The sequence below is a fragment of the Panthera pardus genome, unplaced genomic scaffold (assembly GCF_024362965.1).
Source record: "Panthera pardus isolate Hobbes unplaced genomic scaffold, ASM2436296v1 HiC_scaffold_22, whole genome shotgun sequence".
Lineage (NCBI taxonomy): Eukaryota > Metazoa > Chordata > Mammalia > Carnivora > Felidae > Panthera > Panthera pardus.
The window spans coordinates 64,132,013-64,159,134 of record NW_026526788.1 but is presented as its reverse complement, the minus strand read 5'-3'; the positions used below and the strand labels follow the sequence as shown (position 1 = coordinate 64,159,134).

The following is a 27,122-nucleotide window of genomic DNA, read 5'->3' as shown; positions in this document are numbered from 1 at the left end:
CCTGTTGGACTAGAAGCTCTGGGGAAGAGACCCAGGAATCTGAAGTTTTAGCAGGCTTCCTTCCTCCACCTTCTATCATAAATATCAGGCAGGTTGTCCTTTAGAGAATTGGCCTTTTAATGCCCCTCAATGACCTATGATTTAGGAACTCCTCAACTTTGAACTGTTTTCCTAATTAAGGTTATAGATATAGTTTTTCTTTCTTTTTTTATTTTTTTACATAAAAAAGATTACCTTTTTGTTCTTTAGTTCCAAATCTAGTCTAGTTAATATTTCTAACTGCAATATGGCTGGCTCTTTATGATTCTGTCAGGAAGAATAGAGCATGCTTGTATAACTAGTAAAATGGAACTCTTGCACACGAAGACTTCATTTTGGACCGTCATTGGGAGCCTGATCAGTATCTGTCTTAGGGTCCAAATAAGGATACCCATTACAATTTGAATTCCAAACTCTTAGCCACCAAGTGCTATCATTATCAATCTTATTAAAACTAATATCTCCCATGAAACTCTATTAGATTTCTATTGCTGCCTAAAAAAATTATCATAAACTTAACAGTTTAACAAAGCACAGTTTTGTAGATCAGAGGTCCAGGTGAACTCTGCTGGTTTGCTGCTGAGGGTTTCACAAGGTTGCAGTTAAGGTATCGCCTGGCTAGGCTCAGACCTGGGGTATCTGGGATAACATTCTCATCCATGTTAATGGTCAGGTTATTGACAAATCCAGTTCCTGAGGCTGAAGGTCTGAGGTCACTATTTCTTTGCTGGTTGTCATCTGGTCCTGTTCTTTGTGTCCAGAGACAGGCCACATGTCTTCACACATGGTCTTTCCACGTTCAATCCAGCAGTGGCACCTGGCATCCTTCTCAGGCTTACTCTATGGCTTAGTCTTCTGCCTCCACCCCCTGACTTTAAAAGCACGTGTGGTTGTGCTGGGTCCATCCAGAAAATCTACGATAAACTCCCCATTTTAAGGTGAACTGATTAGTAATCTCAATTACGTATGCAACGTTCCTTTTGTCATTTAGTCTAACATATTCATTAGGGAAGGACATCTTTGGAGAGGGAGGCAAAAGTCTGCCTACCACATCCACATACATCATTAAAATTTAATTAAAAAAAAGTCTAACTGTAATATAAAGATAAAAGAAGTATCGTGTTTAATAAATGAATATATTTTTATGTATTTTAAAATGTAAGACTATAGAGCCTACACTATTAGAAACTGTCCACAGGAAGAGTATGATGAAAGCTTGATACAAATGGTGAGGATCCAAGTTCCATGAGCAGCATGTGATTTTAAGAAACTGTGAACAACTCTTGGAAAAGTTCCCAATAGAATTTTGAAAAAGAATAAAAAGAATTCCCTTGAGTTAAATGGGAGTCAGATTCTGTAAAATTTAGTATATATTAAAAATTCAAAAATATATATGTTCATATGTACATGGAGTTTGACAGTAGAGATATTTTTCCAGCTATAGGAAAGCCTAGTAAAATATTTGAAAATGATGTATGACAGTATCTATCATCTCTAGGCCCATGTCCTATATCCCCCCAATCATTATGACAATTCTAAAACATCCAAAAATTACAAAGGGTCCCCTAACAGATGATGACACCCCAGATGAGAAACACTAGCAGAGTGAGAAGGGAAATTTTTCAGCTTGGAAATACTGGTTGGTTCTCTCTGGACCTTTAAAAGAAGCTCTGTCGGAGCACCTGGGTGGCTAGTTGGTTGAGTGTCTCTTTATTTCCACTCAAATCATGATCCCAGGGTCATGGGATTGAGCATGCATTGGGCTCTGTGCTCAAAGTGGAGCCTGCTTGAGACTCTCTTGCCCCTCTCTCTCTCTCTCTCTCTCTCTCTGCCACTCCCCTACTTGTTCGAAAGAAAGAAAGAAAGAAAGAAAGAAAGAAAGAAAGAAAGAAAGAAAGAAAGGGAGGAAGGGAGGGCAGGGGAGGGGAGGGGAAGAGAGGAGAGGAGAGGAGAGACAAGGAAAGGAAAGATAACTCCTCAAAAACAAATTCACTAAGTATCATACAATCTGGCCACTTACACCATAGGGACATGCATAGACAAGGAATGAGGGTCAGACCTGTAGTATTCAGTTCATTCTTGGGCAGTGTGTTACAGAAAGAATGTAAGATAGAGGTTACAAGTATGGACTTCGGAGTCAGACAGATTGACATTTGAAACCAGGTTCTACCCATTATCTGTTGTCTAGGTATGGACAGGTTCCCTTAGTTGCTGGAGCCTCACTTGCATCATCTGTAAATAGGAAAGTCTGTCTGTAAGAGTACCTTGCCAGATGCTATGGAAGAAGCCTCTGCTTTTTTCAGGCATGGCCTCTCCCTTTGCTTCTGTTCCCTGTACCTCAGCACCAGAGCAGGGTTCTGCATGTAGCAGATGGTTCATCTTTAGGGTATAAGTTCTTGAAACTGCAAGATGAGGTTGGCTTTCCAGAGGGACTGGATTCTTCGAGAATCTGCAGATTCCCGTGTCCTTCTCCAAAATTCTTGTCCAGAAGGTCCCAAAAGTGTCTCATGATGAGTAGATCAAATATTCAAATACTTAATTTCCACTGCTCACCAAACTTTGCCCATGGTTCTTGCTGAGGGCTCTATCCATTTTTTGACTAGAGTATTATCTCTTCAAAAATAGATTGATGTTTGAATTTTCTCCTACAGCCCATTAAGAACCTGAGTTTTCTTCCCTGGGTTTTAGGGAAGATTGGTTATTGTTGATAATTTGTATAAAATCCCAGCTGTGGCAAAAAGAAAAGGTCTCAGGATTTTCAAACACATTTTAAAGCAAACAAGGGTTGAAATGTCTTCGGAGGTATGAAAATAGCAACCGATTCTCATTAGCCTCATCACTGTAAGAAAAAAAATGGCAAATGCCTAATTACTGAAGTCCTTATGCCAGGTGCTATGCAGAGGACACTGTACAGGCACAGTCTCTGTCCATGGGACGCTTGCTCTAGAAAACCCTCTTAATAATACGAAAGTACCGCATCTTTGGATACAAGGATGGGTGCTGATGGTGGTGGTATTTTCAGGAGCCACAAGAAATTACATTGCAATGTGGGAGGGAAGTATAGCTCACAGCTAACCACATAAATGATGCTCAAGAAAGAGCTAAAGATTCAACGAGTCCTGGAGACTTCTTTTCCAAGACAGTCTCTGAACAGGATTTTGGGGAGACCATCCTTCATTTCGAGAGAATTAGGCTCATGCATGATGTGGAAATGCTGGGGCATCCTGTCTGTCATTTCTCCGCCACCCCTCTGTGTAGTTTTGACACACGATCCATGTGGCTGACCATTTTTCTTCTGGGAGGAAGCCAGAGAGTGCATTCCCTTGAGCATTTGCTCAGGTATTAATCTCCAGCTCTGTGCTTTCATTTCACTTCCTGTAAAATTCTATCAAATTCCATCTGTAGATCCTGTGCTTGACCTAAGGTTAGATGGCAGGGGAACAAGATACTGATTCTCATTTTGAATCACAATAGTTGCTATAAATAGCAAACTTTATAACTTGGTAGCTCCCTTGGATGCAACATGATGGATGAGCTTCTGCTGATTAAAAAAAAAAAAAAAAGTCCATAACTCTTAAACTATAGTTCAAGTTGAAGTAAACTATAATAATAAAGCACAACTAATATACTCCTGAATTATTCATGTTGAGTATAAAAACTGCGCCTTCAATGTCAAAGAAGCCACATCCCCTACAGTGTATCTATAATCAGAAATCACAGGAATTACCCAGTCCAAAATGAAAAGGAAGGTTCACGTACTTTTGGTGTTACGGTAAAAAGAGCATGAACCAAAGAAATTATTGTAACTAGAAAATGTTATAAAGAATAAATCGAAATTATTATAAATTGTTAATAGAAATCATTGTTAAGTTACTGTGTTTTGGTGCAGTTGATAAGTTGATGATGACCTTCAAATACTCCCCACTGACAAATGAAGCCCAAGGATGACTCCTGACTGAAGTCCTTCGTCCAAGCCATCCTTATCCCCCAGCTGGACTCCCTGCTTTTCCTATTTCTGCCATTCTCGAGTTTGTTCTACAAACAGCAGTCAAAATTACCTTTTAAAAACTGTTGTCAGGTTGTGACATATCTTTGAGCAAATCCTTCATATGCTTTCCCATCTCACAAATGAGAAAATCCACAATTCTTATGCTATACTCCAAGGAAGGCCTTGCATAATCTAGCCTCTGCCTGCTTCTCTGTACTCATCACCGTCTAGAAGCTATAACCACACAACTTTCTTTGGTCCCTTGAATATACCTTAAGGCCTTTGAACCTGTCATTTGTTCTGCTTCAAATGTATAGCCATTTCCCTCCCCAGCTTAAGTCATCTGCCCAGAGAGGTCTTCCAAGGTCATCCAGTAGTCACCAGCCTGTCACTTTTTTATAGCAATACCCAGTTTTGTTTTCATCTGAGAACTTATATAAACAGTAAAATATCCAATAATCTTCTTCGTGGGATTGATTGCCTCTTATGCTAAAATGCATGCTCCTTGAAACAAGGATCCTTTCTTATTTTGTTTTGTTTTGTTTTTGTAATTTGAGTTTGTTTATTTTGAGAGGGAGAGAGAGAGAGAATGCATGCACATGAGCTGGGGTGGGGCAGAGACAGAGCAGGGGAGAGAGAATTCCAAGCAGACTCTGTGATGTCATCATGAGGCCTGATGCTGGGCTCGATCTTACAAACCATGAGATCATGACCTGAGCTGAAATCAAGAGTCAGACTGAGCCACTCAGACATCCCAAGATTCTTGCTGGTTTTATTGAATATTTTATCCCCAGTATCCAGCACATTGTCTGTCATATATTGTCCACAAGTCATCTGCTTTGTTGACTAATAAGCTCAGTTGTACACATACGTTATTATAGAAGTGTTATATACTTTTCCCATGCATATACTTTTACTGTTTTAATGGGCTAGAATCACTGTTGTTTTTTCTTGGTTTTTTTTGTTTTTTTTTTTTTGTTTGTTTTTTGCTTGATAGGTAACTAAAGCCTCACTGATCTGATTCACTCCTACCACTAACAATAGGAAACCTAGACCATCCCCAAATGCCAGCAGACTTATATTTAAGAGAAAAGAATGATTTCAGGCACAATGTTGACTGTCATTGTGGAGTCCAGATATCATTTTCTCTGATTATGCAAATTCTTTGGCTCTCAGATGCCATGAGCTCATTGTATATTAGTAAATATTTATAAAGTGCTCTGTATTGACTAAGTGTTTCACAATAAGGTTGATTAGTGATTCCTCCCAGCAACCTTGTGAGGTCAATCAGCATTATTAAAGAACAGCCCAGAGATGTTGGGCAGTTTGCCCAAGGTCACTCAGCAGGTCACTGGCAAAGCCTGCATTGGCAACTTCAGCGCCCATTACTATGACAAGCCCTGGCGTGGACTCCTCTTGGAAGGGTGACCCTTAATTGCTTCTCTTGTAAGGTAGGCGTATAAACACTAAGTGTTCCGAAGTGAGAGAAGAGTAAAGGCCTTGAGTTGAAGGAGTTATTGGTGCAATTAGAAACTGGAGCCAGCTATTGAAACTTGAAAATGGTGCTTAATGGAGGTGAATTAGAGGACATTATTTTTGAGAGAATGAGAAAATTACAATGTGAAGAAGTAGGAATGTAAAAAGCAGGGCTATGTGTAGAAAATTAATTTGGGTGGCATTGGAGGTTGAGAAATAAGAAGTTATAGGACCAAAATATTTTAGGAAGAGTCTGGGTTAGGGTATCAGGCGTGAGTTCCATCCAGAACTAATTTGAATGTTCCAGAATAATATGCCATCCTCTCAGCTGCAGCAAGCAGTGTTTTCTGATGTTTTTTGAGGGTAAAACCTGCTTTCAAGTGTTTGATTTCCTAAAGTCCAACCTACAAATTACACAGGTCCCATCATTTTCTTGCTGAATATCTTCTAAAAATGATCTGTTTTAAGAAACCTGCTGCATCTCACTTCCCTTTACATTTTTCTTTGTTTTTTTTCTTCCTTCAGGATTTAAGATAAGTTGTTCTAAGTAAGTGATCTATTATGTTCTATATAATTTTCATCCTTTGCAGCTTCAGATTATATCTCCTTACTCTGTTCCTTGGAAGCAAATTCTCTGAAACTAACCACCAACCACAATAATAACTGCTTGCATTGAAAAAGGATTTCTTGCTACACCAAAAACTTTTCAGGGAGCATCTTCTCTGACCCTTCCAACAACCCAATGAGAAACAGATACCATTTATAGCCCCTTTATACAGACAGGGACACTAAGCTCCCAAGTGTAAATCCAGAACCTTTGTTCTATGAAAATGTTAGTAATATAATGCTTGCCCTTCTCAGAACCTTCCAAAAGCTTATCATGGCATGCAAGGCTCAGTGTGGTCTAGGTGCTATCGTCTTCATGAGGGGCCAACTGTGTTAGCACTCTCCTCCTTGTTTATAGCCTTTGCTGTAGACGTGCTCACCTCCTTTCCGAGTCACGTACCCGGACCTCATTTAATGCCCTGGTACTTGTTTTTCCCCACTGTTCGTAACACTCTTTCCCAACATATACACCTGCCCACCTTCTATGATTCTGATTTATTCTCAAATGCCTTATCAAAGAGGACTTTCTATGTAAAGTGGCACATGCCATGTTCACTCTCTGTCCTCCTAACTCTCTTATTTTACTTCATGGTGTTTACCGTCAATTGAAAATTTATACGTTTGCATATATGTTTATAATCTGTCTCTCCCCACTGGAATTTAGGCTCCACAAAATTTTAGCAATTTTGTATTTTTTTCATTTGTCTCTTTTATTTCCAGGGCTCAGAATGAGGCCTGGAACATGGGAGACACAACATCACCTAAATAATTGTTATTTGAGTGAATGAATGGACCATGGCACTGTATTGCTTGCTATACTATTTCTAATAATTAGATTAACTTCATGGTAGCTACACATTATGCCTGGTTATGAGGAATCAGTTTTGGACTTTTGGTGAACATTTTGTAGCCCCTGTTACCAAGCATTCAGGTGCCATCAGTGCTACAGAAAGATGTGAGCCAAGAAGGATGTGAGTGTTTTAATTTATAGTATGTAAGAATTCAGGGAAGGGGCTATTTTAAGATCATGGATGGGACTGCCAGTTTTTCCTAGATTACTTTGCTTTTTAAATAAAATCAGAAAATCTGAGGGAAGTGGGACCTGGAAATTCTCCTGGGTGCTTGTGGATGTCAGTGTGGTCTGGAGTAATAGCATAGGTTAAAAGTCCATCCCCAGTCAACTGGACCATCCAGATTTTGTTGAAGGGATTTTGCTTGTGGGTCACTTATATATCACTGCAGGCAGACTGGACAGAGTACACATCAGTGATTGAAGTGTTGGGTTTTGTGTCTGTTTATTCCATGAGGGATACTGGAGTACTTTCTTTGTAAGGATTGTATGTAATTTAAATTTTTTTAATATCCTCTTTGATTGACTCCAGCTCTAGTCCTGCTCCCTTTCCCAAATGTAATCATAATATTCAATTTGGTATGATTCCAAAGTACAGTTGTATAAGTTTCTTAAACATCTAAGCCTCTGTTTCTTTGTTTTGTTTTGGGGGAGAATCAGCTTTTTCACATATAATATTATGTCCCTTCCTTACACTATTAAGTGATTCTAAGAAGGATAGGCTTTATAAAGTGATTTTTTTTCTCTGATGAGATTAAAGTACTTTTGCATATTTGATAACCTGTAATTCTGAGAAGTGTCTTGGTATGAGAATCAGAAAACCTGGGTTCTCTTCATGACTTGAGACTCAATTGAATGCTTGACTTGCTTTACTCCTGACTCTTAGCTCCTTTGTCTGCAGAATCATAAGGCTGGGCTTATTCCACTGTGTGGAAACTCCTTTATTGATCCCCAGAAGTTGTTTGAAAATGTTAAAGAGTTAGTAAAACAGGGAGACTAGGGTGTGTGTGTGTGTGTGTGTGTGTGTGTGTGTGTGTGTGTGTGAAGAGATTTGATGGGTTGGGACAGACCACAGGTGTTTCAATGAGGATAGTTCCCTATCTGTTGAATGCATAGAATAGGGCTTAAACTCTTCCACTGTGAAGGAAGGAAGGAAGGAAAGGAAAGGGAAGGGAAGGGAAAGGAAGGGAAGGGAAGGGGAGGGGAGGGGAAGGGAAGGGAAGGGAAGGGAAATAAAGAAAAGAGAGAAGAAAGAAAGAAAGAAAGAAAAAGAAGGAAGGAAGGAAGAAGGAGGGGGAGGAAGGAAAGAAGGTAGGAAGGAAAGAAGGAAGGAAATAATTGAATAGAGATGAAATCATCTCTAAGACCTTATTGAAGTTCTAACAGTGTGGCATTTTTAGTTCTCCTGAAGGTAACAAGGACCCCCCCCCCAAAAAATGGTGATATTATACTGCAATGATATGCAGCAATGAACAAACTATGTTTTCTGACCAGGCTCAGTCATTTCACTTTTGAAGAAACTAAAAAGAAAATAGACAAGATATAACAGGCGAAGGATATACCTCCATCTTAACACTCCAACCCCTGGCTGTCTCCTACAATTTGGGGATGAGAGTTTTCTCTAAGCTTTACTTCTCAGAAGTATGTTGTTGGCTCCTCTGTGGATCAGAGTTCCCCCATACTCCTCCAACTACAGGAATTCTTGAATGTTAGAAAACAAGGCTAGAGATCAGCTAGTCCAGTCCTCTCCAATTACACATGGAGAAGCACTCATTCATTTCTCAGTCACTTAACGGTTAGGATACTGAAGGTAGCAAGAGCTCAGTTATGCACCATCATGTGAGGCTGCAGTTCCTTCCATCTATGGGGGGGGGGGGGACAAAACAAAATAACAAACAAAAAACCTGACAATCTGACCCTAGACCATGACACCCAGAGAACAACTCACACCTCAGGATAATTGGATCATTTAATATCAGGGAATCAAGTCAAGCCCATTGTCACTGCTAAATGTGTAGCTGCTTAGGCTTCCAGAATACATTTTTTTCACAAGTTTCATACGCATGTGCTGATTGAAGTGCTAGGAGGACCGAGTAACATTGGCTTCATTCACAATGAATGAAACATTTACTAAAGTTTGCATATTCCCAGGGCAGGACAGATATAGTGCTTCTTTAGCAAAACAGCGTGTCATGTACGAGAGTAAAGCACTCTGGCAGAAATCACATGTGACAATAAGCAATTGCAGCTCAAATTCTTTTACTGACAAGGATGGTAAAAGAAGCGATATATATACATGTGTGTGTGTGTATGCACGCACACACACACATACGTGCCATTTCCTGTCTGACACTACACAACCAGGGCGAAAGTCCACCGTGGCCCCTGGTACCATCAATACCTCTGGAGTCTTAGTTTATTACATGCTTGGGCTAAGGGGTCCTTATTCAAACACAAAATTGGCTTGAGGATGAAAACTGGCGGATATTATACAGTGGTGGTTGATTGTGTGAGAGGCAGGTGACCTAAGTTCCGTGTGCTTCACTGGGAAATACCATCTCTTTTTCTCCCCCAGACTATCTTCCTTAGAAAGAGCACAACTCCAGTGCATAAGCTGCTACATCTTTGTGTTAAGCATGCTGGCTTTGGGGACTCACTGCCTGGGTCTGAATCGGGCTCTGTTGCCATGTAGCATTGGGAAAGTCAGTCATCCTCTCTAAGTCTTGATTTCCTCGTCTGTAAGATGTAAATCATACCAGTACTTAACTCATGGAGTGCCATGAGAATTGAGTGAGCCAATCCTTGTAAAGTGCTCAGCCAGAGTGTGGTATGTTTTCAGCATTCAGTCAGTGTTCAGTATTATTATTCATAAACAATTTGGCAAGTCGTTATGAGTGTGTGGTAACGCGGCCTGTGAAGATGTGGCCTCAGCATGAGGATAGATGCCCTGTGCAATGGATCAGAAATGCCTGAGGATTAGGGTCCTATCAGAAGAGAGAGCCCTCAGTAAAGCTGAACAGACATGCCTCCCCTCCTAAATTTATCTTTGTGTAACTAATAAATATATGTTATGTTTTCCATTGCCATATTTATACAGAATACATTAATAATGCATAATACATTCTATGTACACATTTGTATGAGTTCTTCCTAAGTAAGCCCCTAAGTTCTCTTATATTTATGTCTCTTAATGACTCTTGCCTGACATAAACTCAGGGCGTGGTAGCCCGGAAATTTCCTTGCCCCCTTACCCTCCAAAAAGAAATACAAAAACCAAATGTGGAATTTCTCCAATTATATTTTCTGATAAGATGGGAGAACATTTAAGAGAGGTGGGGTTCACTTCACTCAGCAACATGATTTGAGCCCGTTCTAGATTTCAAGAAGTAGCTCTCATGTTGGAGAGAAACACAAGAGTAAGTATAAATGAACTGTGCTCTCTAGTCGGTGGTATCAGATGGGGAGAGGAGAACCAGGCAAGGTTATACATGGCAGAATATAGAAACAACATAGGAGATGTTCAGTTGAGTCTGAGCTCCGTTCTGCAGAGGGATGTGAGAAAGTTCAGTGAAGGAAGGGATGTTTGAATCCAGCCTTGAAAAGAGAAATGGGCAGAAAGAAGGTTGAAAGGGTAAATACGAACTACTCCTGCCTTTGGAGAGCACAGTCTATATTAACACAGAAAACTGTGAGCATTGACAGTTTCAATACAATATATAGCCAAAATAGAGACCCAGGTATCAGTGTTACCTGACAACTTAAAGTAGCTAAAATTCAAATTTTAGTTATTTTTATGCTCGAAAGATGAATCTAAAGATATTTCAGAGGTGAAAGTAACCCCTATATTTGGTGCTCGCTGTGTTATAGACCAACGGTCTTATTACCCCCAGCAGAAGCATGTGTGGAAATGTGTTGTTTACTACATCGCCGCCCTTTCCTTTCCGTGATACATAGAGTCACATTGAAATGCATTCCGGGTTCTTACCTCAACTGCCCTGTGTGGCTAGAAAGAAACTTCAGGAACACAATGTGATAATCCCACAAGGAAAAGAAGACAGTGGCACCGAAAGACCAGAAAGATGAGCAAGAACTTTTATACCTTATGGACACAAGGGTACCCATCCCTTACATTTAAAAAATAACTTTAAAAAAAATTCCAGATCAAAATAAATTGGAAATCCCGTGACCTCTGGCAGAGTGGAATTATCTTTATAGCACGCTGCTGTTCCTGTCTCTAAATCTACTATTTAACCCCCTTCTCTCTAACTCTGCCAATTAACCTGAGAAGCTCAGGGTATCCAAGAAACAGAGGGAAGCTTGTTCAGCTCAGGATGTACCATAACGTCTCAGCAGCACGTTTAAATGATACGTTTAGGCTGACAGGCAAACGTATTTCACGGCAGAATCCTTAGAAAGCAGGAGACAATTTCCTTCAGGTCCACGTCATCGTTTGATGTAGATTGCCTATTATATTCTTGAGGTATTATGAAAAATGGATTTGGAGATATTTTCTTGACAGTGGGTAGACTAATGGAATCTGGTGACTGTATTTAAAATGTGCAGGGGTTTGTTATAACGTGGTAATAGAAATATCAGTTGCACTGACAGGTTAAAAAAATCTGTCAATGCATGATAATGAAGTTATTTAAATGTCGACTCACTCGCAAACATTTTCCAAACCCTAAATTATTCTCACTGCTTTAACCTCATGCATCCTAAGTTATTAAGGAGCAGTGTCTGCGATGCAGCCAATGCGCCTTTGGCTTTGGAAGCTATTTTTATGCCGCCAAATGCATGAGGAGCAATGAAAGTGGCTGCTCTTAATGATTTTAGGAAAGAAACAAAACACAGAAGCCGCAACTGCTTGATTTAGAGGTGAATGTTGTTCCACTTTCAGGATATCTCATTGGCACCGATTTGAGTAATGCTCCTATGCTTCCTTGCTTCCTGTCCCCAGGCTTCCCTCTACAGCTCAAGTCTTTGCTTTGTGACCTTGGAAGTATGGCTTGATGGGTCTGGGATAGGGCATGTTACCTCTCTGGGGTCTGAAGGGAGAGGAGGAGGAGGTCAGGTTATTTGGATACTCTCTAAAGCTTTTTGAAGAAGTAGTCTGACTCATTCTTGGTTCATTGAGTGTCCATCAGGCTTCATGCATTCATTCACCTTCCATATGGAGAAGACACCTGATGTGCCAGCACTGTCCTGAGTCCTGGAGATTTAGGGCTGACCAAACATAAGCCCCCTGCCCTTCTGGCACTTCAAGTAGTCTAAGATGCTAGGCAAGCGCTTCTTAATTAACAAGGAGAGGAGCATAGAACATGCTCCCAATGCTAGTCCCATGGTACCCCACACAGCCGATTGACTCTGTTAATAGCAGGACTGCAGCACCCTGGCCAGATTATGCAAGCTTCTTAATTTTGACTCCGTAGAAGTCCAACTGACCACACAAGAGGAGCAAGCTTCCACTGAGTCAGCCGGTCAGTCAAGAACAAATTATGAGTGCCTGATGTGTCCGGGGCACTCTGAAAGCTAGGGAGATAGAAGTGAACAAAACAGACATCTTTTCTACTCTCATGGAGTTTTCATTCTGGTGGGGGAAGACAGAAAATAAAAAAGTAAGTAGAAATCTATCAGATGGGGATAAATACTATGGAGAGAAAATAAAAGAGGCCAGGGAGGATTGAGTGTGCTGGGGGTGTGGGCAGATGCTATTTGATACAGGATGACTGATGTTCAGAGAGAAATGAGGGGCCATTTGGGGAAAGAGCTTTCCAGATACATGGAATAACAAGGCTGGAGTGGGCGAGGGCAGGGGCAGGCAGAGAAGGCAGGGAGATTAAGAGTTAGACATCTATTCTATCACCAACTTGTTAGATAAATAAGTAAATATGACTTGTCCAAAGGAAGTCTGAAGTTTATTTGTTCAGGAAACCAGGCACTGACTGGTTACTCAGCTACTGAGTTTCTGTGTCCACTTCTGTTTGACTCCAAGTATTTAATCTTTCTCTTAAGCTATGGCATCTTGGTAGTCTTCCTGAGACATCGTCAAATAATTAACAAGTTGACCCACTTACTTTTTCCATTTTTCTAACCTTACTAGGAGCTAGGGTGGATGAAAGACATACCTTCTCTTATCATTGTGAGAGGCTTTTTTAATGCTTTTCTTTTTTTTATTTTTAAAATTATTTTATTTTATTTTTATTATTTTTTAATATGAAATTTATTGTCAAATTGGTTTCCATGCAACACCCAATGCTCATCCCAACAGGTGCCCTCCTCAATGCCCATCACCCATTTTCCCCACCCTTCCACCCCCCATCAACCCTCAGTTTATTCTCAGTTTTTAAGAGTCTCTTACGGTTTGGCTCCCTCCCTCTTTAACTTTTTTTTTTCCTTCCCCTCCCCCATGGTCTTCTGTTAAGTTTCTCAGGATCCACATAAGAGTGAAAAAATATGGTATCTGTCTTTCTCTGTATGACTTATTTCACTCAGCATAATACCTTCCAGTTCCATCCACACAGCTGCAAATGCAAATGGCATGATTTCATTCTTTCTCATTGCCACATAGTATTCCATTGTGTATATAAACCACAGTTTCTTTATCCATTCATCAGTTGATGGACATTTATCTCTTTCCATAGTTTGGCTACTGTTGAAAGTGCTGCTATAAACATTGGGGTGCAAGTGCCCCTGTGCATCAGCACTCCTGTATCCCTTGGGTAAATCCCTAGCAGTGCTATTGCTGGGTCATAGGGTAGATCTACTTTTAATTTTTTGAGGGACCTCCACACTGTTTTCCAGAGTGGCTGCACCAGTTTGCAGTTTATGCTTTTCTTAAGATCAGTTCTCTCTGGCAGGCCCTCTGTCCTTTTACCTGATAGGAAGAAAAGCCAGGTTTTGGTCTGCACCATGTAACATCAAAGATTTTGAGTTCACATTCCTTTTACAAAGAAATGCTAAGCCAAATTTTGTAAATATGTTTTCTTTTTCTTTTGTAGCTTTTGAGAGAGGCAGTACAGCATGGAGTTAAGTTAGAAGTCATCTTCCAAATTCTCTGGCATTAAGCAGTTTGACTCTACTCCTGGATTCTCCTTATCTGTAACATGTGATTAGTATCAGTGTCGATCTCATGGGATTCTGCATGTGAAGAGCTTAGATCACATTTTAAGCACCCGATAAACGCTCATTTTTGTTCCCTATTAGATTTCCTAAGCATAATAGTCCATTCAACAGTGGAAATCCTGGAGCAGTTATTATGGAAGCAGAGTGTGGGATCTTTCACTTCCAAATTCTAATTCTTACCATTACTCCTACAATTTGAGGCCCACACAAAGCTACTAGCACACATAACCTTTAAAATATGATAGACTAGATTTGGTTACATTTAAAAATGGTAGGGAGGGCGCCTGAGTGGCCCAGTTAGTTGAGCGTCCGACTCCAGCTCAGGTCATGATCTCGCAGTTTGTGAGTTCGAGCCCTGTGTCGGGCTCTGTGCTAACAGCTCAGAGCCTGGAGCCTGCTTCGGATTCTGTGTCTCCCTCTCTCTCTGCCCCAACCCACCCGCATTCTGTCTCTGTCTCTCTCAAAAATAAATAAACATTAAAAAAAATTGTTGGGGTGCCTGGGTGGCTCAGTTGGTTAAGCGTCCAACTTCAGCTCAGGTCATGATCTCATGGTTAGTGGGTTCCAGCCCCGCATCAGGCTCTGTGCTGACAGCTCAGAGCCTGGAGCCTGCTTCAGATTCTGTGTCTCCCTCTCTCTCTGCCCCTCCCCAGCTCATGCTCTGTTTCTCTCTGTTTCCAAAAATAAATAAATGCTATTTTTTTAATGGTAGTAACTTCATGAATATTTTCTAAGAAAGCTAAATCTAAATTATTTTTTGTGACTAGGATTCTTCTTGAGGGTTCATGTTACGGGTTTTGGTGAGTCCTGGGTAAAGAATACCAAAAACAATCAAGAAAAAATTAGTGATAAATAAACAAAAGCTGCCATTTAGAGATTGCCTATTACATGCCGATCATTGTGTTCAGCACAATGAATGGATTTTATGGATTAATTTCGTTTACAAATGATTCTGTGCTTATTTATTACCTCATTTGATGGTATCAGATTATAGCACAGGAAATACAATCGCACATTTTATTTCGACCACTTCTGTGGAAACTAGTCATGCTGTGTGTCCTTACCTTCTTTGAGTGTGATGGGACACTACCCTCTGAAAGAGATCATAAGGTCTCTGGGAAGGTAGGTGGGACCATACACTGAATGTGCTTTCTCCATCCATCAAGGAAACTCATTTCAGCTCTTCGAATATAGTAAACACTTAAATAAAGACATACTTTCAAATGCTCTAAAAGTCACTATTTAAGAGATGTTTGCAAAAAGGTAGTGTAAGGATTAAGGATCAAAAGCAAAACCAATGGCACCTTGATTTTATCACTTGCATATTTACTTTCCTGGAATGCTTATTTTTTTAAGTTTTCAGCTTTTTCTTGCACAGCATAGGTGTTGACAGAAAGCCTGTTTTTCATCTGTATATAAGTCAACCTATAAACAGAACTTGAAAAAAATTGCTTTGGAATGTTTTAAAAAATGATACAAGTTGAGAAGTCAAGGCTGTTTCTATCGCATCTTAAATACATCTCTGCGTGTTATATTTTTTTAACATTACTTTTTTTTTTTTTGGCCTTGACAGCAGCAGTCACTTTTTAAAATTTTATTATTATTTTTTAATATAATTTATTGTCAAATTGGCTAATATACAGTGTGTACAGCATGCTCTTGGTTTTCGGGGTTGATCACGTGGTTCATTGCTTACATACAACACCCAGTGCTCATCCCAACAAGTGCCCTCCTCAATGCCCATCCCCCATTTTCCCCTCTCCCCGACCCCTTCATCAACCCTCAGTTTGTTCTCTCTACTTATGAGTCTCTTATGGTTTGCCTCCCTCCCTCTCTGTACCTTTGTTTCCCGCTCCCCTTCCCCCATGGTCTTCTGTTAAATTTCTCAAGTTCCACATATGAGCGAAAACATGTGATACCTGTTTTTCTCTGACTGACTTATTTCACTCAGCATAATACCTTCCAGTTCCATCCACACAGCTGCAAATGGTGTGATTTCATTCTTTCTCATTCCCAAGTATTATTCCGTTGTATATATAAACCACATCTTCTTTATCCATTCTTCAGTTGATGGACATTTAGGCTCTTTCTATAATTTGGATATTGTAACAGCAATCACTTTATTATTAGCATAGGCTGGCACTTTTCTCTGAAGATTTGATTTGTTTAAGTATTTTTATTGTTCTCCTTTTCTTATAAAACCAAGATTCATAATCTTTTGCTTTTTATTTTTTGCCTTTGATATGCTTTTCCAAAGCATGTTGCTCAGAACACTAATTTAATTAGCTATCTTTCAAGAATGAATCCTGTAATCAAATATGTTTGGAAAATGCTTCATGGAATATGCATTTAAGAGGTTCACAGTATATATTAAACTAGAAAAATAGATACATGTGTGTGAGAATAATAAAATTTATATGTTCTGAAGTAAAGGAACATTAAATTTTGCCTAATAAGGCATTTCCTTTTTTTTTTTTTTCTTTTTTTTTTGATCTTGGATAACACTCCTCTCCCTCATAGCTAGGAATGATACTTAAAATATTTACCAGCCAGTATATTGGCTCACCAGCCAGCCTGCTGCTCAACTGTCTGTCTCTCATCCGTTCTTTCAGAGCCCAGGTCCCTAGGGGGCTTCAGTCCCCACTGTTGACCATGTTAGGATAACTGTAAGCATCTGTTAGCTACGAAGGAGAGTTTGCAGATGGGCACTAGGAATTGCTTTCCAGGGTGCAGTGCCTTCTCCAAGGTCACTGTCTCCTCCACCAGGGCTCAGTCTGATTGGCATGAGCACTAACCAATCAGAGCAGGTGCTCATCTTAGCGCTGAGCAAGTTTCTTGAGGACCTCTGCTGTGCCAGCTTTCAATCTTTTGGTTGCTGGACTTTGAGGAAATCTAGGAAGCCTCCAAGGGAGAGGCCATGTGGTAAGGCTGTCAGAAGTGCTACTCAGAGAACTTAGTGCAGTAACTATTTACCAATTGGTCTGGAAATAGTAAATATTTTTATTTATGTACCCTTGAACCAATCTATCCTGGCTGATTGTTAGTTTTACCCAGGACACATGTAACACTCCATCTAATTCTAGTTCTGTGGGACAACCTTGAACACCTGCTAGTATGTCCTGTTTTGTGTGTGTAGAAATGCATCATTTTTTTCCCTCTCTCCATCTATCAGTTATTATGATGTCATAATGCCTAAACATGCAGCTCTGCTGAAATTGAGAATTAACAAATTTTTATTCAGTTTCTGAGCTTTGAAAAATCAAGGGGCAAGAGATGGCATTAAACAGTAATGGCAGATACCTTGAAGGATCTGTACTGCTGATGTTATAATAAAAGGAAAATATCCAATAACATACTGTAAACTCTCTGAAAAAAAGTTACCAATGTTTATGTAAGCTAGTAACTCTATTATTGTCATTACATTGAGATTCAGCTAAACACACACATACAGACACACACACACACACACACACACACACACGAGTGAGTCCATGTAGTGTCCTTAAGGGATCATCCTCATTTGCCCTGTAAAGTATACTTTTTGAATGTAAACATATTCATTGAATATCTTAAGGGTTGAGTTGGTAAAAATGATGAGAAACTCATTATTGCCCCTCTATAGATTTGTTCCTACTTCTCTGGCCTCCATTTCCATTATCCCACCAGTAAAACTGAACCATTCTCTCATCTCCAACATTGTCCTACTGATGTCCACCTATGGCTAGGCAGCACCTGTCAGTGTAGCACACCCTGTCCCCCTGGCATAGCCACCCCCATGATAGATTTTGCATCTATGTGTTTGTTCTTGTGAGTATTGTTCAAAATAATGATTAGAAGAAGTAATCTGAAGAAAGGAGCTAGAGAAAGGCTAGTGAAATTTTAGAGACAAGAAAGTCGTAAGAAAGAGATGACGTTGATCTAGTAAGGCCTGGTTAGGATTGGTGGGGGGAGGGGGGCGGGGATACACCAAACACCAAGATTGGGCAAGTGGAGAAAGCAGTCTTAGAAGTTTTTGAGAGAGCTGGAGGAAATTTCATATCAGCTTGAGTTTGAGGGAAAAAGATGAATATGGAAGGAAGATCTAAAGAAGTGTGCTGTAGTTCATGGATCAGATCTGTGAAAGCTTTGATTGCTCTTCAGATATTCTTGGCTATCAAGCCAATGTTTGTTTGATTGGGCTAGAGAACAGGCTGGTCCAGAAGAAAGCCAGTTATTTATTTGGGTAACACAAGGTGCCTTCTAGTTCATCATGCTCTGATTACTTCCCTTTCCTAAAGCTCTACCCATTTTCCATTTTCAAGTGCATTAGTTCTTCCAAGAAACTTTACATAATACCCCAATCTTCACTGATTTGGAGCTTCATCTAAACTCTGTAAAGTGTTGACTATTAGAGAATTGTATTTAATTATTATATAATATTTATAATTTATAATATAAAGTATATAGTTTGTTATATAGTAATATATCTATAATGTTTATTTATAGATAATTATTAGATAGGTATGACAGATAATTATAGATATACATTATAATGTTTCTATGATATTTATAGATATTTTATTATATAAAATTATGATTTATATTATGAATTATAAATATTATATAATAAATTATATAAGATTATAGATAATATTTATATTAAAATATAGTATATAGTTATATACATGCATTTATATTTGTGTATATATATATATATATATATGTATATATATGTATATATATATACATATATATATATAGTTTATATGTGTATAAATTTTAGGGATAAAATGCCCTGGATCCCCAGCCAGAATAAATTGTTAATTCCTTAATTCCAAGATCATGTATACAGCTTTCTTGCTCCAGTGCCTGGTCCAGGGTGGGTTCTTAATGTATGATGATGTGGCTGTTAACACAAATGCCTTCTATGTAGTCTTCATGACCTGTAAGGATTTGTATCTTCTATTAATATCAAAGATTAATTAAAATAGTTACATTTCTATGTGTCCAATTACACCAACTTTATTTTCTAAGCCTTGTTAATTCTTTTTTAAAAAATGTTTATTTATGTATTTTGAGAGGGAAAGAGAGCGTGCACGAGCAGGGGAGGGGCAGAAAGAGAGGAAGAGAGAGAATTCTAAGGAGGCTCCATGCTGTCAGGAGCTTGATCTCACAAACAGTGAGATCATAACCTGAGCTGAAATGAAGTGTCGGATGCTCAACTGACTAAGGCACCCAGGCACCCCTAAGCCTTGTTAATTCTTGTCTGTAACATTGAAGTTAGCACATGATAACCTTATATTTCTGCCTCTCAAATAAAATTGTTAGATTTTGAGAATGGGGCAATGTATTGCACCCTGGTACATAGCACAGGTTTGGTACATTTTAGTTCTACAAATGTGAATGAATGAATGAATGAATGAATGAATTGGGAATCTCCTATATGTAAAAAGAAGGCAAAGAGGAAATTATGTTTCCTTCATTTTATTTTTTTTTAAAAAAAATTTTTTAACGTTTATTTATTTTTGAGACAGAGAGAGACAGAGCATGAACGGGGGAGGGGCAGAGAGAGAGGGAGACAGAATCAGAAGCAGGCTCCAGGCTCTGAGCCATCAGCCCAGAGCCCGACGCGGGGCTCGAACTCACGGACTGTGAGATCGTGACCTGAGCTGAAGTCGGACGCTTAACCGACTGAGCCACCCAGGCGCCCCTATGTTTCCTTCATTTTAAACAAAGAAACAAACAAACTGTGGTTTAATAGAAGTAATGCGGGACTTAGGGCCAGAACACCTGGATTCAAATACTAGCTGGCAATTTGTCAGCTGTTTTCTTTGAATAGGTCACTTAAATTCTGTCAACCTCTTACTTGAAATAGAGATAATATTCCCTCCTGCACGCGGTTGTAATGATCTAATAAGATTACAATTCTGAAATATGTAATAAACTTTGATAGAGAAGGTGATTAAAGCCTATTGATTCAGTCAGAATTAATAAGTTATTGACCAAGGGCTAGATAAAGATGAGAGAATCTCCAAAATAGATAGGGTCAGTGCCAAGAAGTAATGTCCTCCCAGCTGAAGGTTGCTTAACAGCAGAAAAGGCCACCAAATAAGATTGTGAAATTTCACTTATTATTAAGATGTTTTCTTACTCTTAAATAACAGGAAAAGACTGAATGACCTTTGAAGGGACTGATGCACCATATATTCTATGACTCATGAAAGGAAACACGATTTGTAGATAAATCATGAGAACCTGCTTTTCCACGGTGCCAGACATAAAGCAAAAGTTTGAAAATGTCAAATCTGCCAAAACTCTTCATTTATGTGGTCAATTCAAGAGACACTCTCATCTCTTAATCTTTAAAAACCAACCACATATTTTATGCAGAGTACGTACATTAAGGAGCAGTAAAGAGATGGAGTTTTAATTTTTACCAATTCAATTTAAATGCAAATGTTAACCACTCACATGATGCCACTGTGTACATAATTAAGCATCATTATATACTACATGAATCATCTAGAAACCTCCTGAGAGCCATTCTACTATGTAAAACATGCATTATACTGACAAGCGGCCAAGTGACGTATACTTCTGTCCTCATTAATGCTCCTTTTGAATTATAGGTCAACTGATTATGGAACAACCTATGAGAAGCTGAATGATAAAGTTGGGTTGAAAACAATTTTAAGCTATCTCTACGTGTGTCCTACCAACAAGCGTAAGGTAAGATATGTATATCGGTGCACTGTTTCTTCATGACGTGACTTGTATCTTGGTTGGCTAGCCTCTCTAGCTAGCTAAAAATCCATGATTTTACAATTAATCTGGGAGGAGAGGTGTAAAGATGAGTTGATGGATGTTAAGGGGGTAAAATGTCTGACTTCTCATAATTCCCAGAGCAACAGCTGTGAATGTAGGAGGGTGAGAGGTAGGCATATCATTACCATTTCTGAAAGGCAGCTCCAAGGAATCCTTGAGTGGATACTGCTGACTCTCTTGCAAGAGCTCCGACCAGTCACGAGAATCAGAAGCAGCCTTGACAAGATAGAAAAAGAGGTGGGGTCTTCCTTTGAAGTGCCCCTGTTTTCCCCTGACGTGAGTAAATTACACAGAATTGAAGTGAATGTGTCCTCTGGTAGCAGGTTGGGCATTTAATTTCTAAAGTGTGTTCAGCCTGCATACAAATGTCAGAATGGAGGCCCTGCTGGAAGGAACCATGGAGATTGTCATAAACTGCACCCTAGTTTTCTAGATGAGAAAAATTAAGGTTCAGTGAAAGGTAATGCTTTGCCCCATTGCAGAGTTATGGGTGCAACAGGAACTAGAATTCAGGTTTCTTGGTTGTCAGCCATACTGTTGCCTCTGCATTTTACTGCTCCTAGTGAGAGGGTTTATCTGCTTTTCCGAAAGAGATGTGACTTTCTCGAAGAAGAAAACATTTGCTTTTAAATGATAAAGACTTATTTGTCTCAGGAGGAGAGAGCGGCACCACATCCATTCTTTGGTGTTTGTAAACTTGCATTGTCAGATTCTGAATTCTGACATACGGTTTCTAAGTATTGTGCGAACTGCATGAAATAACAGTATCCATCCGGAAATAGAAAATTGTTGTCCATTAATATGTCATAAGCCATATTTTTTTATGATGGTAGCACTGATATCCAGGTTCTCGCTTTAGATATGTCAATAGTTAAGTGTTAGTGACCTTGGCTAGGTTCTGCGTTTTGTTATCTGAACTATGGGAGGTAGATGAGAACATCTCTCAACCATCATTCCTCAACTCTGGCTGCATATCCAAAGCACTAGTTGATTCCCAAATGTGCAAGCCCTGGTCTTACCCCCATTGCTCTGGATTAGGGCCCAGGTAACTGTACTTTGAGCAAGCTCCCTGGATGCTTCTGGTATGTATCTAGGATTGAGAACCAGTTTTGTCAAGTGTAACATTCCCTCTGGCCCTAAGCATTTCAAGTGCTTCGGTAGAAGCAGTGTAAATAGACTCTGGCGTCATCTGGCTTGAATGCAAACCCAGCTAAACCAGTTAACAAGTGTATAAACTATGGTGATTTACTTAATGTCTCCAAGCAGTGTCATAGAATTTAAAACAGGGGTAATTACAATTCCTGCCTCATATGAATAGTGGTAACTATCATATGAAATGAGGCATTTCAGGTGTTTAGGACAGAACAGTTAAGGCTCTTATCAATGTCTTCTCTTTATTATTTGTTTCTCATCTGCCTCTTCCTCCTTCTTCATATAATTATTAGAAGTCATAGTAGCGACTATCCTCCCTAAATAGAAATGTTCAGTAGACCTTTCTGTAATGATAGCAATGTGCCTTTAATCTGTCCACCACCTGAGACATTAACCACTTGTGGCTATTGAGTATTTGAAATATAGCTGGTGTGACTGAAGAACTGGGTTTTAAATCTAATTTCCCTTTGACTTAAATGTAAAAAACCACCTGTGGCTGATGGCCCCAATACTGAACAGCATAGCTCAGTAATGTCAACGTCACGGATGTAGAGGTGTATGTTGAACATTCCTTCTTCCCCTCACTGGCCAATTACTGGTCCATCATCAGCAATTACATCCAAACAATTTGACCTACTGTATACAGTCCTAAAGTGAACAACTGAACTTATATCCTTTAGTTTTATAATGAGATTTAGTTGTTGGTTAGCTTTGAATCAATTCTTATATCCCCTATTGATTTTTCCTCCACTTTCACGTTTTTAATTAATTTCATTTAAGAGTCAACAATCTGTGGGCATCACAGGATACAAAGAGAAATAAATCACTCTTCCACCCTCAAAGGTACTGTATTCTAGTAATAAATGGAATGTGACTTTCTGTCATTGAAAGTTCCTTTGACTCTGTTTCCACCTAACAGATGACTTTGGGTGTGACATTTACATGTTCCCCTTTGCAAAGTGATAGACGCAAAAACAAAGGAATTTATAGCTGAAAGAGACCTCAAAATTGTTTTCAGAATTGTTCTAATCTAGTGATACGTCCCTGTTTTACTGATGCTGTTAGAGAGGCATATTATTAAAAAAAAAAAAAAAAAAAGATAAGATGCCAACTACTGAGTGTGAGCATAGGATTTTCTGTAGCAGCAGAGCAAGTGGCTCCAACATTGTCGGCAGGAGCAGAGCTTGAAAAAGGAGCCTCTCAAGCCCAGGTGTGGCTCCTAAGGTGGGAAGGGAAGCTTAGAGGGAACACAGCCAGGAGCCCTGCCCTCCGATCCACTCACGTCCCTCGGTGTGCAGCATCAGCCGCTGCACAATTAGTCTGTTGTTATCTGCAAGAATGTGAAAAGTCACCGGCCATGGCATTTAGCTAAAATTAAAACTTGGCAGACCCTATTTCCAGAGAAAGAGAAGGCATTGTCCGTGACTGAGAGAACAGCTTTCTCCGGGCCTCTTACCTTCTAGAAGCAGAGGCGGGCCTGCACTGTTTCATTCACACCGTTTAAGGGTGAACCTGAGCCGAAGGATCTTTTCCTGTACAGATAAATGAGGCCTTCAGGGTCACTTTCTGAGACGCTGATAGATTTAAGAAATATTGGAGGACGATGAAGGTCTTTACAATGGTGCAGAAATCAATAATGTTGACATAGCAGTATATTTGTGTACAGTTTCTCTACTTATGAGGTGAATTTATCACCATGAAATATGTATTCCCCCCCCACCAAAAGGGACATACTCCAACCAAAGACATAGTACCTGCACAACATTTTAAAGTGTGAATGTATTTCCCCCAATCAATGAGAGTTTACATTTTTTTTAAAAAGGTGAAGAAAGAAGAAGAAATAAAGAAATATCAGACTCAATTAATTATGCAGGACAAAAGCATTCAAGTTCGCTCCAATTCTCCTTGGACTTCTGCGTCCTCCAGTATAAAGGCAGACTCCTTTGTAGGGTTGTATTAATTCTTTTCCGTCTCTAGGGTGCCATCGAGCAAGTTAACATCTTTTGTACCAGATATGTCTCTCTGCTTTTCACATCAGTGGGAGCAACTGGAATAAAACCGACATCAGGGTAACTGCCTTGCATTCCCAGAAACCTGTTTTTGCCTTCACATCCTTATTGCTATTTTTAGCTGCTTGGGAGGACGAGCACAGTTCTTCAATCAACGTGGCTCCAAAAGCGGGCATGACACCCTCGCTTTGCAGACAGCTTGTTAGGGGCATTCCTGGGATCAGAGTCCAGAACAAAACAGGCCCTTATTTACAGTTTAAATTAATGATCATCCATTGGCTGTTTCTCTGCAAGCCTGCTGTAAATGACAGCAGCTTTCCTTGGATACGTCTGTTACAGTAAAAACTGTAATCTCATCATAGGGCAGTCTAGGAAATCTTGACTAAGAGACCTAGAAAGCCTGCTCCCAGGTATTGTCCTAACTCATGCATACCCTCTTTCAAAGGAGCCCTGCACCTAGTAGATGAAATAGGCCCAGAAGAATAAGGATAAGTGGATCCTGGTGCCGGAGGAGAGGCAGGCTAGCTGTCTATCACCACGTCTCCAGAGGAGAGCGCTCCCCAACCCAGCCCATGATAAATCCCAAGGCTTGTTGGTGTCGGCAACAGTTTATTGGCTACATACATGTAATCGTCTATGGGAAAGGATGATTTAACATGCACCTGAAATGAGCAGCTAGGATGTGGAGGGTGATGGAAAGAACTAATACAAATGTAACAAAGAAAAAACAAAATCGATGCTGAAATCTTAGTCTCAATCTTAAATTCTCACTGAGTTTATTGGTATTCTGCCTAAAAAGAAAACTTCTTTAAACTCTGTGTGTGTCTATCAGCAATACCTTTCCCATCACCCCCAACCAGCCTTAGCTGCTCTCCCTTCATGAGGTGTTGTATAACATCTTCGAGGATTAAAGAATACAAAATCCCAAGTGGAATTCATTGAGAGGAAAAATAAGAAAAAAAGGTGTTTGGTTTTGTTTTTTAACCTGGAACATACAGTTCATTTCATTGTTATATCCTTGTCCTCTCCATGCACTTTGTTCTCAGCAAAGAAGAAACCTAGAGAGTATTTGCTCTTTATATTTCCTGTGCCCCCCCACACCCCAGTTTCTTCTCCTTTCTGTGTTATCACCACTTAATTAATACTATTCCTGCTGAGAGAGCCTTCCAAGACTTTCATCCTATAAATAGGACCCCAGCTCCTCAGACGCATTGATCATTTTTGCGGGTCTCTTGGTATATGCCAGCATTAAACACTGTTTGCATTTTCTCCAGATGTTAGGTTTTAATTACCTTACTGTACGTGGCACTTTCTAAATAAGCGTTTGGTTATTGACTCCTTATCTTTTCTCTTTATATCCAGGGCATGCTTAATTCCTCTTGACATTTCCTTGGGAGGGGTGTGTGTGTGTTATGGATATAGATAGGTATAGATATAGACATAGACATAGATATAGATATAGATTAGATATAGATATAGATATAGATATAGATATAGATATAGATATAGATATAGATATAGATGTCATGCATGTGACTTCTGGGGACAGAGAAAAGATGCAGTTGATAATATCTACCAGCTTCTCTTAGGAAAAAATATGGAATCATTGAATCAGAGCCTAAAAGTTGTTAGAGGTATTCAGATTCTGCTTTCTCATTTAACAGATATGGATACTGAGTCCCTAGAATTTAGTGACTTGCCTGAGGTCGCATGCAACTCAAGTGAGAATCTAAGATCATTAATTAGACCTTTAAGGTAAATGTCAAATATCCTCTGTTCCACAAAATCTAATCAATTCCATTAAAGAAATGTTCTCACTCCTTTTTTTTCTTTCTTTTTTTTTTTCTTTTCCAAGCATCTGCTTCTCTTTTCTAGCACTTTTCTGTCACTCCTGAGTAGTTGGTCTTGACCCTGTCTAATGCCCCATTTAGAATGAAAGGCCATAGAGAGGATAAAGTACCTTCATCAGCTTCCTAGGTTGTAACAGGCCGAGCGCAGCATCCTGGCGTATGGTAGATGTCCAACACATGGCTGAGGATTTGAACCAAACTTAGGTTGGCTTTTGAGCTCCTCAGCTGGAACTTGAAAAGCAAAAGACATTGTAAAACCAGCTTTCACTCGTTTTTTTTTTTCTCTAATTATGAAATTAATTCTTTCAAGTGAATAAATAAGGATAGTAAAAATCCCTGTAGGTTTTAGTTATTTCTAGGCCAAAATGTATAATTTTATCTTTTCTAGCCAAGAAGGGCATGATTAATATTTAAAATGCCAGGACTTTGCATAGCACTCCCTCAACATTATCTGGCGAGGCCAAGGGGAACCAGTTTATTGTATAATACATCAAAGGGGGTACATGACATTTCCCTTGGCAGATACTCAGCAGTTGCTCATTCCGCCCTAACTCTTTTATCTGTCCCTTTGTACACAAGATCATGCATTTGCCTCTAATCTTTTAAAAATAACATATATTTCATTCATGAAGAAGTGCAGCCCATGAACTCAGAGACATAGTGGAAGTGGCATTTTCCAAACTTCCCTATGCTTAACCCGGGCAATGATGGCTAAAGGGAGAGATCATCTCCTCTGATCCTTCCTGGGAACAGTTGAGTGTATGGGCTGTTTCAGTCCATCAATCTCTGTTCTGTTCTCTTCTTGAGCATTCAGAAAGAAAATCAAGTGCAAGAAAACATGCTGCATGTACATTTCCCGCCCCCTCTGGGTGATTTTCCAAGAGTCATCCAAGCCATTGGGTTTCAGACAAGCTACAGAATACTAAGTGCAAAGTGCTCTGTTTGAAACAAGCAGGGTGCCAGGAGCTGGGCCCGCGAGCAAACCCTCTCAGTACCCCAAGGTGGCCCTGGGGAGCCCCCTGGGACTCCTGGGCTCCATAGAGCAGAGTTGGGGAAAAAAACACTCATCTATCTAGGCCATCCATCCTCTGTATACTAAACTACAGCTGAAACAGCCATGTACCTTGTACCATTTTATATGAATCAAAGCACCCATGATAACATTTATAAATAAATAAATATGAATAAAACCATAATCTTTTTGATTTCAGCACATTATGTTTATA

At 39.6% G+C, this 27,122-nt stretch overlaps 1 protein-coding gene across 7 annotated transcripts in view; it reads left to right on the top strand.

Moving 5' to 3' along the window:
• Positions 1–27,122, top strand: part of SORCS1 (sortilin related VPS10 domain containing receptor 1) — a 546,182-nt gene that overhangs the window by 247,738 nt on the left and 271,322 nt on the right. For all 7 annotated transcript variants that reach the window (XM_053909904.1, XM_053909903.1, XM_053909906.1 and 4 more), the window contains exon 3: positions 20,690–20,789. In XM_053909904.1, coding sequence (XP_053765879.1) covers positions 20,690–20,789 — 100 coding nt within the window. The remainder of the gene's footprint in view (positions 1–20,689; positions 20,790–27,122) is intronic.